Below are 14743 nucleotides of genomic sequence, written 5' to 3'. Positions count from 1 at the left end.
TTGAGAAGGTCATATAGTCCGATCAATCGAGCCAACAGAAAAAAAAAATATTCGTATTCCGATTGATCGGACTAGTTAATCGGACAATGCGACCTAAGGGACCAAATCTTGTCAGTAAAAAAAGGCGCGAAATTCAAATTTTATATGGGACGATATCCCTTCGCGCCTACATTTTTCAAATTTGCCGCCTTTTCTAAAGTCAAGATCTGGTTGACCAAGTATAATAATATTCATTTGTTTTTTCGCCGCTATTTCTAAACCGGAAGTAACGGATATTCTCTTTGATAACGGACGTAATATTGCATAGACAACATACGTCACTTTACTTCGCTTTGAAAAATATTGACTATTTTGTTGTTGTGTTGTGCGAGATCGGCTTTGCAAATTGAAGAAAGCTTTGCTATTTCTTCTAGAAGTAGTCTCGTGAAATAATTACAATAAGTCAACAATTGTTCTGCCCTCGGAAACTGCAGTAAAATTTTACAATGTCATCTTATAAGGTGAGCTTTTTATTTTATAAATTTTTACTCATAAATGAAATATATTCTTACCCTTATCTTTTAATTCAAACGACATGCCCAATTTCAACAAGGTATATTTCCTTTAACTATTCTGAATTAACAAATTTAACCAAATACGTTATCTGGACACTACCTACCTTCCTTTTCAATAAATTTGAATTCACACCCATTCACATATTTTATTGCAGCCAATTGATTCTAAACGCGAAGAGTTCAGAAGATATTTAGAAAGAGCCGGAGTTATGGATGCTCTTACTAAAGTGTTAGTCAGTTTATATGAAGAACCAGACAAGCCCGAGGATGCCTTGGAATATATGCGGAAACATCTAGGCACTGATGGCGGAGAGGACGAGTTGGAGGCTGCTAGAGCTCGTATAGCCGAACTAGAAGCCGAAAACGCGCTTCTAAAAGGAGATGCACCCCCAACAGAAGGCTAATAAATATTATCTTATTTTAATAAAACTGATCTCGCAGAACCTGATTGTACAATGATCTCAGATGAAAATATTGTTGTTGATCCTAAAGAAATATAACTTGTGTTATAAGGAGAGTATTTTTGTTATGTTTAAGTTTTTTTTGATGTGCAGGTTGCACAATAAAATTTTCAGTTTCTTTCTTAAGTATTTGCATTTCATTTCCATTCCTAATAACTTGGCTGTTGCAAACTAACCAATCCGAGAAAAAAAAGGAAATTTTCATTACCTTCCTTTAGACTTCTCTGGCAAAACATTTAGTAGACAGTGACTAAAATAATAAAAGTTTAGAATTTTATTTCCTTGCAGATTGGTAATAATTAACTATTACCAACTCATTAAGCGGTTTTAATTTTATAGAATAAACTTACTATGATAGCGATCGAGTAAGCGATCTTGACATGTCTTTTAATTGAAAAATGCTTTTTAAAAATCAGTAACTATTACTTATGAAAGCAGAAGAATATAAATGATCCTATTAGATTCATAATTGTTACATATTTGCTGTAACTTATTTTTAAAATGTGTTTTTCAATTAAAAGACACATCAAGATTGTTTATCTTATTTCTAATGCTAAAAAAAACGAACTATAGCAATAGCATAGAAGTTATGTGATCAGACTCGTAAGAAGTTGTGTAGTCTGCCATAAAGTCAATCAACCTTCTAATAGTAAATATCAAACACTGAACACAACTCTTGGTTTTGCCATTGTGTAATAAATGATTGATTGTTTTAAAACTGGAATAGTCTTAAATAATTACAATTGTTTTAACAAGATTTATTGGTGTATTCCCATATTTTGTGGGATACCCAGAAATGGGAATGATTTATACATACATATGAAGCAAATGCACCCTTCTCTTACTAGCTTGTCAAAAAAATTATGGTCATGCTCTTAATTAATTTTTTGATCTTGTATGTTATGTCTGCTACATGTCATACTAGGTTAAATTACTTATTAAAACAAATATAAACGATTTTCAATTGATTTAATTTAATGTATGTTTCACTAGGTTATGCTTGACAACTATTGATTAAATTATTTAAACAGCGGTGCTGATGAGCTCTGTGTATTTCTTGACTTTGCTGGCAACACTCATGTCCACATATTTGTCACCGATGGAGACAACCATTCCTCCCATGAGGGAGGGATCAACCTTAGCCGTCAGCTGCAGAGTCTCACTGCCCTTCAGGAATTTCTGGAAATGAACGACAAATATTGATTCAAGTGTAACAATTAGCGATATTTATTACAATTTAACTTAGTAAGTAGTAAAAAAAACATATGTATTATAGCTTCACATAAACCAAGCAAGTAAAATAATGTAAAAAACTTTCATTAATAGCTATTGATTTTCTATTATCCTGATACTAGCTTTAGATCTTTATATTTTCTGTCTAGACACATAATCTGAAGAAACAAAACGACTGACCTACCTATTTACTTAATTCCTGAGGCTCCACATACATTATCTTTAGCAACTTTAACTTTGAAGTGATCTTTAGTACCTTGAGTGCAGCTTCCAAGTTCTGTTTCTGCCCTGCATCCAGGGGTTTGGCAGTGACAACCTCGCAGGTGACCTCCCCACGATGGGCAGCCATCATGATCTTGAAGGCGTTGATGACAGCCTCCAGCTTGCCGAGGCGGCCATTCTCGGCCATCAAGCACAACAAGTTGCCTGTGGCAGGAGACAGGCTGATCTGTGGATAATGATAAAAAAATATTGCATTAGTAGACACTAATAATACATTTTTGTTACTAAAAAGTTATAAAACAGGTATGTATGTATTTCTTAAATGTTATAATATAGGAGTTTACAAATTCTGTATATACTTAAGTACCACGAAGATCCAAACCTTAGCTTACATTGCGGGAAGCCTTGGTTAGACAGTAGCAAGGGTAGACAGTTTTAATAGGTAGGCAATATTGATTTGATGTGAAGTTTATGCATATAATCTTACCACTACCCAGTGCCCACAACTCCCACAACTGGATAAACATGTAATCTAGTAAAATGTATAAACCTAAATAAGTACCTTGCCGGAAACATGTTTAAGGGCCTCCGCTTTAAGAGTCCTCTTCAAGGTCGGATTGATAAGGAACTCCTTCAGTTTTGCGTCAGTCTTCATGTTTTGCTGGAACGAGGAAAGTTCCTTCTCAACAGCATCCAAACACTTGTTCTTGGAGGCCGCCGAGTACAAAGCCGACGCATATCTACCCTCCATACCGAAGACTTGTACAGGGGGTTTCACGAGCTGAGCAGCAGCGGACGAGGTGCTCAGGGATCGCACCTAGAGAAACATTACGTAACGGTCAGAAAAGTTATAAACATTATTAAAATGAATTTTAATGAAAGACAGGTACATACCAGCATATTTGTTTTAGTCAAAGACATTGTTTCTGATTGGAATTTGGCGTAATTTGAATTATAAAATCACCAAATACACGATGATGGAAGGAAAAGCTATTCGGCTCGACCCGCTGGCTGTCAATCGCTTCATTCGGGGCGATTCATTCATTCAGATTTTGACATTTCGCTACTAAAATCGAAGGTATAAAATGTGTCTCAAATAATGTGGACATGCAGACCTCGTTTTCATTATTATATTAGAAGATATGTTAGTAATTACTTTAATAATTAATTTCTACACAATAACATACGTTAAATTTTCGATGTCAAGGAATTTTCATTAACCTCTAGATTTTTTTTGCCACACCTCGCATAGCTGTACGTTGTGGAATGTGGTCCAATCCATTGCCTGCGGGGTACTTGTCAATCAAACGTCATTCGGAAACGGAACAATTATGACGTAAACACAAAAGTGTGCGAAATATTTCTGTTTAAATTCCTAATGCTCGTTAATGGATATTAAAATTGCATAAACAAAACCTGCGAATCCAGTTCGATACTATTGATCAGTCAAATCATTTGTTAAGTACGCTGTGTCATTTCTTTTAGAATTGAAAGTGGGTAAATATGTCGCGCCAAGTAGATACAAATGTTGCTCGGTTACTGGAAGGTTTAGGATTGGAAGGCGAAGACTTCTGTGACTTTACCATTGCTGATCAAAATTCTGTTGCGGAATCTCAAGGCATCACACCGACAACGCCGTCTAACTTTAAACCGGTACTCGGAGAAAATGTAACATACGTTGTGGCCTGTGTTATTATCAACGAACGAAATGAAATATTAATGATGCAGGAAGCGAAGGAAAGTTGTGCCGGCAAGTGGTACTTGCCCGCAGGACGAATGGAGAAAGGTGAGACTATAGTGCAGGCCACTATGAGAGAAGTGCTTGAAGAAACAGGATTGCATTGCAACCCCACGACGCTGCTGGTCGTGGAGACCGCCGGCGGCATGTGGTACAGGTTCGTGCTCACCGCTGACGTCACAGGAGGCGAACTCAAGACTCCTGCCAAAGCTGATAAGGAATCATTACAAGCAAAGTGGATTTCAAACTTGCAAGAGATAACTTTGAGGTCCAATGATATCTTGCACCTAATTGAAAAGACTCAATTGTACAAACAAAGTCATCCTGGAAATGGTTGGCACAAAGACCTTTTACCTGCTGCTATTCCACATGTCAAAGATCTGCTAAGGCTGATTGTAGTTATTAAAAGGCGAAGTACGAACAGGCTCCATGTGTTGTTGAGTGAAAAAACTGCCATACATTTTCCGGTTTGTGAAATTAACCCAGCTAAGAGTGTGCACTCAACATTGAGGAGGTTTATGGTGGAAATGTTTGGAGCTGATGTCGGGCAACACCGGCCTCTGGGCCTGCTGAATGTGGAGGCTGATCCTTCAAGTGATGGCTGTTGTCTGACCCTGTTGGTAGCATTTAGGCCTCCTTTAGAAGAGGTGCCTCTGATTGGTAAATGTGTATGGCATGAGTTGTCACAGGAATCAGAACATCAATTGTTATCTAAAATAACGACAAAAAATTCTACTGTAGAACTGCATGTTGTTCGTTGATCCATGACCATTATGAATATAATGCATACAATTATGTATATCAAGAATACTCAATTTATTGTCTTGGGTTGTTTAGATGTATGTTAACCACCTGTACTAACAAAAAAAACTAACATAGTGTTATAAACAACAATACATACATATAACATATTTTTAGATAATGGCAGACAGATTGTAAGATATTTAAAAAATGTTAAAATATATTGAATACTTCCATTTCTATAAGTTCTATACTGACACATTCCATTTTACATTGAATTTTATCCATTTATTTATTTAATCGTATGGCGAATGGCGTAAATGCTATGATTTAACTTTATCTAAAAAGTAGATATTCATAAAATTGATGCCAATGTTGCCTTGGCCCAACCCAATGTTGTTGTGTCACATTAACATTCTTACATATGATTAGTTTTATTTTAGATCACAAGACATCATAATTTGTAATCTCAGACTGTTATTGCAGTACCTGAAAACTATATCAATCAAACTATAGGTATATCAAACCAAGAGCATCACATGATATATGCTTTAAACTGTAACCAAGTATTTTTATTTCTATTATTTTTAGTGTAAGTTTTTTTATGTGCTGGGTACTTGTTAATTTTATTATACATCTATATTTTTACACTTTAATAAAATGTTAAAACAAGGGCTTGTTTCAATATTTAATTGTTGTGATATATGTAAATAATAAGAATGTGTATTGCTAAACATATTGCAAAGTTGCTCCTCCAGGATTTGTGTTGTGGCGTCAAAGGAGTGGAGTCTCTGTATGTTCATAGTTTGGCGCATTAAAATCCGATTCTACTGTATGTAGATATATCTGAATTAACTCTGCTATAATATTTCATAAGATCAGTTAAATATCAAGAACCTTTAATTAAAACTAAGTAAATCTGTTATTTTTATACTTAATTTTTACATGTTTTAATCAAGAGCTTTTCTAATTTCCTGGCTTTACGCTCCCTCTTAAGGAATTTTGGAATTTACGCGCAAGTGGAAATCTCGGAGAGCGAAATATTGACCTTGAATAATATCACGTAGGTCCCTTTCTTGAGGTAGCTCTCATGAAATAATCAAGAGCTCAAATTCACTTATTTTAAGAAAATCGAATTGCATAACTGACCGCATGGATGAGTAATCTTTGTTCAACCGTTTCCTTTACTACAACAATTATGCATGTAAATACCTAATAACTGATAGGTATAGTAACGGATAGTACCTATTGGTGTAGCCCAAATTCCTTCATACTTGATTACATTGTAAAACAATGGCATTTCAGACATTTTATAAGTATCATAATTATCATAAAACTGCAGAATGGATAACATCCTCTTCTAATGAAGTTTCTATTCTGGCGCAACAAATAAATACCGTTTTTATAAGGGTTCCGTAGACAAATAGTAAAAACGGAACCGTCATCATAAGTTTCATCATGTCCCAAGATGCGTTTGATGTAAGATCTTAGATAGCATTAGTCTTCTTTACCCGCTTGCACTGCTAAAAGAGTCACGTGCGCGTTGCCGACCCTTTGTGCAAATGGGCATTCACCGTGACGACATAATAAGCGGTAACGGCAGGTAAGTACAGCCAGCATTTTACCAACCATTAAAGGAAATAGGTAACAAAATGAAACAATATATTTCATGTCATCCTAACTGATTTATTAAAGCGATACAAAAAACTTTCACTGACTAGAAAATTGAATATACCTAGGTATCCGATCGAAAATGCATAACAGAAAATTTTGTTTATTAATAATTTGCTCTACATTAGAAAATGCATTTTATAAGCAAATTGTATATATAATACATCATCATGTCTTATCAATATCCTTAATTTCATGTAATATAGCCAGGCAAAAGCAATCAAAAGTGGTGCCTACAACTTGTACAGATTTCCTATCGGTACATTTTTTTCTTGGTAAGTAAAGTCATATACCTAGTGTAGTTATAAATAGGTAACTAGAATACTTATATTAAATTTTAAAAGATTTGAAATGATAAATGCAACTAAACATCAATAGAATTCAACTACAATTAAAACGAAACATTCGGTTTAAGATCAAGATCAAACCGTAAATAACATTAAGTATGTTTTCATTCGTTCGACAAATGAAAATTATTGCAATCACGCCCAAAGTTCGAGTTTCATTTCTATGGTAATATTATAGCATCGAGTTTGACAGCTGAATTAGATGGCGCACTACGACGGCTACGTAGTCCCCGTAAATTAGTAAGCGGTAACTAACGATGGAACAAATCAAATAAATTTTATAAAAATATTTTGATTTGTTTTTTAACTAGTTAAATTATAAACTGAAATAGATATCCTACACCAAAGAAAATGTGACCAAATCCACCGGTGGCCCAGATGGGAAACGAACCCGCGTCTTCAGCTTACGCGGCTATAACGTCCTAACCGGTGGATTTGGTCGCATATATATTCTTTGGTGTATGATATCTATTTCAGTTTATAATTTAAATATTATAGTGCGACTACTTAAAAAAATATTTTCATAAATATAATTTGATTTGTTCCCTAGTCAGTTACCGCTTACAGGGACTACGTAGCCGTACTGCGCCATCTAATTCAGCTGTCAAACTTGTTGACTACACCTCTCAGTATTTTTTATATCCATGTATAAAACAAGGTATGTAAGGATCCTTGTATAGAACATGTAGAACGGTCTGCATAATGCGTTCCTCACACAATCATGGATATGGTTTGAATGAGACTAAATAAAACAGAGACATACAATACCCATTATTTCAGTGGACAAATATTACAAGTACCTATACGTGTACAACACAATTTTCATACGAAATTGAGCAGTAAACAACACACATGGAATGAATTCTTAGGTGGGATGTCTAGTTATAGTAAATTAGTTGAATAATAAAGAATAATTTCCATACAAAGTGGGCCTCCAAAGAGTATATGTAGTTAGCGACACTTGTAGTCACATCATGGACCTACGTCGAGGTGTAAAAATTACACTATTTAGATTTTTTATTATTTAGGAATAGCACCACGTTGTATGAAAATAAGAATCTTATAGATGGTGGTTAGGGGTCCTTCTACCGTTTTAATAGTGTCGGATACGCATCTTATAACTGTAAAGCCCCGTCTCCATATCGCGCGGCAAGCTATCGAACACAAGCTCGCGCGGCTGCCGCGCAAGCCAATGTTCGATAGTTTGCCGCGCGAGACGGGGCTTAAGGGCAACTGACATTTGTATAAATAAAATTAGAGAAAATTTTACAAAGAGATTAACTTGACTGACAAAACAATCAGAATATAGAGAGCAGGCTCTTTTATGCTGTAATAAAATTTATTTTAATCATGATTTTTGCGTCATAGGTACTGTAAAACTATGTAAAATAAGATCTTTTGTTAATTTCTATTAAGCAAGCATCGCTGATAATAAATAGGTATGTTTATTTAAACAAAACAAAAAGAGGCTTTACAAGGCAATATTTTAAAAGTCAACTAAGTTTTGTATTATTATCCATCTACAGTAAATATATACATTTATACAGTTGGTTTAAAATAAAATCGACAATCTCATTCGGAATTAAATAAAAAATACATTTGTGGTGTGCACTGTACGTTACACACAACTTCACATAATCTGTCTATATATTCCGTAGGTTAAGGATCATATTTCAGAATTAAATCATACTTTCAACCAACAAGTTGTATCAATTGACGCCACACCTTACATGGCGATCCTGGCAGGATCGCCATGTGGTGTGGGACGTTAATTAAAACAACCAATCGGTTATAAGTATGTCTTTCTTCTGGATAATGTTCCTAGGTGCTAGCGTATATATAATCATAAGGCTACGTAAGAGTGTGCGTGGCTTAGCGCACACTGCAGATGAGTTTTAATACTTAAAAAAAGAGAAAGATAAAGTAGTTTTGGTAATAGCACTTTGCTATATAAAAAGGTATGTAAATGATCGTCGTCACTCATGTGCGAGCGCGACACGCTGATATAATAATACATACATACATGTGTAAGCTTTCCATTAGAGGGATATTTAATTTTCATTCCGCAATATAGTTTCATGAGCTTTTATTAAGGGTACAGACAGAATAATGTAAAAACTTCTGATTGCTACTTATTTCTACATAAATTATAACTAAAAATAAATAGGATGTATACAACCTTTCTGACTGCACCATTTTGAATATTGAGAATTTTCTTTTAAGGCAAAGGTAACTTCATTGTATAATTTTTAGAGTTAACTAATGTTTTCCGTTTAATACAATTTGTTTCCAATTATTGCAGCATTTTGTCTTGGCTTGTTATTTTTTACTCAAAAGCTATAGACAAAATCTTAAAAAAGCCTCTTAAATCTCATTATTTGGGTACCATCTAATTTATTGATTTGTATACAGTAGGCGTAAATACAAAACATTGCTTTTATCAGACACAATTAAATAATAAAGACTTGGAATGGCCTTAGAAAATTGCAATACTGATAAATGTTTATCTAACTGTCTCGATGGTTTTTACTGGTCGAGGAAATCGGAATTCGTTTATAATACAACGCCATCTAGTAGAGAGTCCAAAGACTATCGAGTGCACTTTGTAACGCGATAAGCAGTCTTTATTATTTACTCGTCTCCTCTAGGAACAATAAAATTATTCTAGTGTCAATTAATAAAGGCATAAGGGTGAATTGTTAAAAAAAATACGTACATATGTAGTTAAGGACCTGCAATGAATCCTAAGTTCGTTGATTCCATTGTGTTACGAAAATGAAATAAGTAATAATAATGTATCGTTTTGTATTTATTGTACTCGTTTTCATATTTCAGTTTACAGCATATGATTACCCACGTTCACAAACAGCTTAATTGTCGGAACACAAAGGAACCAATAAACTTAAAAGACTAATTACTAGAGATGCCACGAACATTCGGCAACTATTCGGTATTCGGCCTATTCGGCCACTTTGCCGAATATTCGGTATTCGGCCGAATGTTGCCTACTATTCGGCCGAATACCGAATATCTGTTGCTCCTACTTAAAAAGAAAAATTGCACAATAAAAATAACCAAAAACTATGTAGGTATATTTAGAATGTGTTCTTGGAAAGTTGTTAAATACGAAGACCATTTTTTGGGCATTTGTTGGTTAAAAAACATTTTATTTTTATCATGAGTCTGAGTGTTTGACTCTATTCATTAATTCTGTTCAACAAAAATATATCTTAGCTAACGTCATCTAACGTTGATCTTTGTTGGCGATCAGTTTTCATAATAATTGTGACTCAAAATGTTCGCATGTCATGCCGAATATTTGGTATTCGGCCGAGAGAGGAGCCGAATATTCGGTATTCGGCCAAAACCACTATTCGGGGCATCTTTACTAATTATAGGTCCAATAACCGTGTACTTTTTTTTGTAATCCCCATAACCTGTCATTTATGCATTATACATGTTCAGTTTGATACGTTACGTTAGCTGTATGCCCTCTATCCAGGCGGCGAGGTCGGCCTCGAGCCGGCGCTCGGCGGGCGGCTCGGGCGCGGCCAGGCGCCGCGCGGCCGCCTGCCCCGACAGGTACGCGCCGTGCACAGTGGAGTAGTAGCTGCTGTGCGTGTGCTCGCCCGCAAACACCAGCGTCGGCTGGCATACGGATGATGACGTTGAATTTTATAACAAAATCTAGTAAAAGGGTAAATCAACTTTTTCTTGTCACTCGTTGCCATGGTTACGTTCTCCTGGGTCACTTTTTAAAACCTGAATTTTAGGCATTTAAATTCACCAAACACACTTTTTTGTGATACTTATAAACCCTTTCCATTGAGGGTCGGCTACCAAGACCAAGTGTGTCAGAAGAAGGTGGTGTACAATGTCTTCTAACAAATTATGCTACTATTGTCTCTTGGCTGACCAGACAGAGTAACAACAAGAAATAGTTGATCCACCCAAAATAGATAGCAAACGAGCAATTTATCACAATAATGTGGATATTAAAATAAAATATTGAAAAATTACAAAAATACAGGACCTGAAAGTTTCAAAATTTAAGTTTTTTTTTCCAAAAACGATAAAAGTAAGGGTACCATTCGATTCCTTACATTTCATCCAAAAATATATTGTATAGCAACTATATACACAAACGCAATATTTCACCGACAAAAACGCAATTTTCTTGTTTTGTCCATACTACAAGATGGGCGATGACGTCACGGCCTCTGGCCGTTTTGTATAGGGCGTTTCGCGAGTGAAGTCGGCCTTTGACTACAATTTCTGACTTTTGTGTTACTTTAATGCAATGGGTCCCATATAGACATTTGATCCTAAAAACAGACCCGATCGATTGATACCATAAAAAAAAATTAGTCATGTAGCCTATTGATGATTACTTTCAGTGCTAAATCTTCGGTGCTCGAGGGGAATAGCCGAGTGACTATCGTTTATAGAAAACGCAGTAAAACAATGTCAGGTCTCTACTTGAATTATACCAGCTTAGATACGCAGTTTGTAGTTTTCTTACTAGAGGACGGTAAATAGGATACTGTCGGCCGACTGTGATATAAATGGGCGAGGTGAGACGAACAGGGGGCCGATTTTTGAATTTCGATCGCTCGATTTCGTCACTCGAATATCGGTGGAAAACGGCGAAATGCTAATTTTTGAAATACGAGCGATCGAAATTTGGAATCTATTGGTATTGACCACTCGATTTCAATTCTATTAGTATAATTTAAATGCCTAGTAGTGGATATATTAATTAACGAAATACACGAAATCGAGTGGTCGAAATTCAAAAATCGGCCCCCAGGACGGAATAGCTCGCAAATGAAAGTCGGACGTCACAAAAGTGACTTTCATTCTTTGAAATTAGCCATGATTTGAATCCAAGAACTCCTGCATGTGTAGCAGATTTCTGATTAGCATAATCAAAGGAAACACAAAGTGATGCAATTTATCATAGCCTAGGTTTTAACAGATGAAGTAAATAGCGCCATGCAATAATGAGTCTTAATTCGTTAATCATAAAGTATAGTGCCTTGCGACGCCATCTATGTCAGTCCTCATAAGTTCACAACTCCTACAGTATTTTGTAGTGTTTTCTGTCTCATTACTTTCATTAGAGATAAAAGAGGGGCCTCCATTTACGTTAGACATTAAAGGAAGAAGGAATTCGAATTCTTATAATGGGAAGAGGGGAATCGATAAATCATAAATCTGAACCATATAATGAACACCCCCTTTGGTTAGTTAATGCTTCTAGGTATTTTCCGCAAATCGACAACCAATGCACCTATTTTGCGTGATGAACACCCCCTTATTCCTTTGTGCAGTCAGCTGCAGAGATTTCAATTATGAACTTTTGAATATTCAGGGGCACTCTGCATTAATGATTATCAAAACTTAAATTAATCTTTTTACCAATCAATAAAAATATATCACCTTTTTATCACGAACATTCCTGAATAATGGCTGCGCTAAACTCTCAATATCTGTCTGACTGGAACCTACAGCCAGAGCCGTGTATGAGCCTCGCGTGTAGGGCTGCTTGTTCCAACTTGTACTGTAATAATACAATATAATAAATATTAATATAATAATTAAAATATACATGCAATAGGTTTAACTCACATATTGAAGATTTAGTATCTGGCTACATCCATGCAAATTTAATGATTGTGGGCTTTTTCAACTTATTTGCGTTCCTATAGGGCAGCGGTCGGCAACCTTTTAGCAGCCAAGGGCCACATAGTACTTTACGAAGTTGACGCGGGCCGCACATTGTTAATATTTATGACTTTATCAGACATTGTTGTTTGTCAATATTACATACAAAATAGCCAGGGAGGCTCGCGGGCCGCAAGCGACAGGTTCACGGGCCGCGGGTTGCCGACCTCTGCTATAGGGTCACATTTTAGCTCCATCATCATCATCAGATCAGCTAATTGATATTTATATTTCATTGTACTCCAACTTAAATGTGTATTAAAAAATCTGTTAAAATGAACTCCCTGGAATTAGTATCAACAGAGGTCAATAAGTACATTAAAAGTCTAGACATACTGACCATACACATTTATGTGGCTCTGGTACAAAGGGATCATTCAAGAATTTCCTTAAAATGTTTGTGCAAGCTGCCGCAACTTGATCCATAGTCAATGTCTCCACATATTCAGCCTCTCGCCCTGACACCCAGCCCAGCAACAAGGTTTCAGTTACTTTACTAAATGAGTAAATCTTCTTATACCACGACTCGGCAATGTCTTCAGGTGTAGTTGGACTCTCCCATAACAACATTATTTCAGTAATATCAGGATTTAAGAATGGTCTCTCATATTCCAAAAATATTTTATTGACAGTGCCAAATAGCAGTCTTTCTATTGATTCCATTTTGTACTGAGGCAACGAAGGCTGGAAGAGATCCTTGGCAGTCTCTTTGAGCACACCAAGGGGTATTGTACATATCACATGATTAGCAAAATAAGTCTCTCCATTCTCACAGGTAACTTCAACATAATGTCCATTTTTTTTCTTTGGTTTGTGCGCATTTTCAGACATTAAACTTCCTTCACTAGGGTTAACCATAGACTCGGAGGCAGAGGTCTTAGTTATATCTTCTATCACCGTCTGGTCTGAGTCTTCTGACTCCTCTCCTAAATCTTCAGGCCGCATACTGTGCTGGTTGGAATCCCAAACAATTTTTTTTACTGGGTGATTGGATATTATTTTTTCAGGTGGAATATTTTTTAACATAGGTTGTAATATAGAGCTGTAACCTTTAGGGATCATGATGTTGCCACCTTGAAGTTCTGTGTAGCTGCCTAATTCTAAAAGATCTATTTCATCCATGCTGTTGCAACCTGATATACATGTTTCCCGTTTTAACAAGCAGTCAAATATGAGCCGGCGGAGTTTTTTCTCTTCAGAGTCAGGAAGACGCTCAAGGTATATGGTGGCCTCCAGGTTAATATGCTCTCCAACACTATGAATATCTGGAGGGGGCAGGTACTGGCACAGGAAGTACTCCTCGCAGCGTCGCAAGAACACCACGTACGCCTCATGGATCTCGTGCAGCACACCAAACGGCACCTGTTTGCCGTCCTCAGTCGCCGCTATCACTTTGTGCGGCTTAGGTATATTTATTATGTTCACTAGACCATTAGCCATAGCTATATCGAATATCGGGTTACCGAGAACTCCATGAATCCAGTTCGCCCCCAACTCCACTTCGTGGTTTTTTAGTGGAATAGAAATAATCCTACCACCGATTCGTTTCCTCGCTTCTAATATTCTAAAGTCGTCCATACCATTTTTGATAAGTTCATTGGCGGCAGCCAGACCGGCCATGCCGCCGCCAATTATTAAAACATTACACTTATTTGTATCACATTTTTTACTGGAATTTGAATTGTCGTCGCCCATAATAATATTAAATTTAAATAATATTATTTAGCACTACGCTTTTGATTTGACGTTTAGCTGGTTGGTTACGACATCTATGAAAATATTTTTTTAAACGATCAGTTTAAAAAGTTACGCTAAGGTAGTTATACATCCAAACAAAGCAATAATATTAAAAAAATATATTTATATAAATATATCGAAACAATGCGAAATATGTTTCCGACGATGTACAATAAACATATATAACAATGTTTTTGTTTATTAGATGGTTTACTGCTTCTTACATTTTATTGTTTGTTGTATACCTACCTTTACAAATACCGGAAAAACGTCATCTCGCATATACATTACTATATCACACATCTATTCTCC

General features: G+C 35.9%; 4 protein-coding genes across 4 annotated transcripts; 2 read left to right on the top strand and 2 right to left on the bottom strand.

Moving 5' to 3' along the window:
- The first annotated feature begins 317 nt into the window (after positions 1–317).
- LOC134651575 (c-Myc-binding protein) lies at positions 318–1141 on the top strand. Its single transcript, XM_063506679.1, has 2 exons — positions 318–500; positions 710–1141. Exons 1-2 carry the CDS (start codon positions 486–488, stop codon positions 956–958), a joined length of 264 nt encoding a protein of 87 aa, XP_063362749.1. The 5' UTR covers positions 318–485; the 3' UTR covers positions 959–1141.
- Positions 1142–1970: 829 nt separating this feature from the next.
- On the bottom strand, positions 1971–3502 carry LOC134651846 (ATP synthase subunit O, mitochondrial). The gene is made up of 4 exons (XM_063506967.1): positions 3365–3502; positions 3033–3287; positions 2505–2696; positions 1971–2194 (listed from the first exon to the last, which is right to left on the bottom strand). The coding sequence occupies exons 1-4, from the start codon at positions 3389–3391 to the stop codon at positions 2039–2041; spliced, it is 630 nt and encodes a 209-aa protein (XP_063363037.1). The 5' UTR covers positions 3392–3502; the 3' UTR covers positions 1971–2038.
- A 229-nt stretch (positions 3503–3731) lies between these two features.
- LOC134651845 (8-oxo-dGDP phosphatase NUDT18) lies at positions 3732–5072 on the top strand. The gene has a single exon (XM_063506966.1). The coding sequence runs from the start codon at positions 3974–3976 to the stop codon at positions 4967–4969; it is 996 nt and encodes a 331-aa protein (XP_063363036.1). The 5' UTR covers positions 3732–3973; the 3' UTR covers positions 4970–5072.
- A 5369-nt stretch (positions 5073–10441) lies between these two features.
- Positions 10442–14463, bottom strand: LOC134651691 (spermine oxidase). The gene is made up of 3 exons (XM_063506792.1): positions 13035–14463; positions 12410–12530; positions 10442–10615 (listed from the first exon to the last, which is right to left on the bottom strand). The coding sequence occupies exons 1-3, from the start codon at positions 14387–14389 to the stop codon at positions 10442–10444; spliced, it is 1650 nt and encodes a 549-aa protein (XP_063362862.1). The 5' UTR covers positions 14390–14463.
- Positions 14464–14743: the final 280 nt, after the last annotated feature.

This window comes from Cydia amplana, chromosome 10 (assembly GCF_948474715.1).
Source record: "Cydia amplana chromosome 10, ilCydAmpl1.1, whole genome shotgun sequence".
In the NCBI taxonomy this organism is placed as follows: Eukaryota; Metazoa; Arthropoda; class Insecta; order Lepidoptera; family Tortricidae; genus Cydia; species Cydia amplana.
This window is presented reverse-complemented; position numbering and strand designations above follow the sequence as displayed.

Coding starts and splice junctions, on each gene's coding strand:
- LOC134651691 (XM_063506792.1), bottom strand. CDS start 14,389: ATGGGCGACGACAATTCAAATTCCAGTAAAAAATGTGATACAAATAAG. Junction 12,531..13,034: donor GAGCCACATAAATGTGTATG/GTCAGTATGTCT, acceptor GTATTATTACAG/TACAAGTTGGAACAAGCAGC. Junction 10,616..12,409: donor GGAATGTTCGTGATAAAAAG/GTGATATATTTT, acceptor TCCGTATGCCAG/CCGACGCTGGTGTTTGCGGG.
- LOC134651846 (XM_063506967.1), bottom strand. CDS start 3,391: ATGTCTTTGACTAAAACAAATATGCTG. Junction 3,288..3,364: donor TGACTAAAACAAATATGCTG/GTATGTACCTGT, acceptor ATGTTTCTCTAG/GTGCGATCCCTGAGCACCTC. Junction 2,195..2,504: donor ACTTGGAAGCTGCACTCAAG/GTACTAAAGATC, acceptor GTTCATTTCCAG/AAATTCCTGAAGGGCAGTGA.
- LOC134651845 (XM_063506966.1), top strand. CDS start 3,974: ATGTCGCGCCAAGTAGATACAAATGTTGCTCGGTTACTGGAAGGTTTA.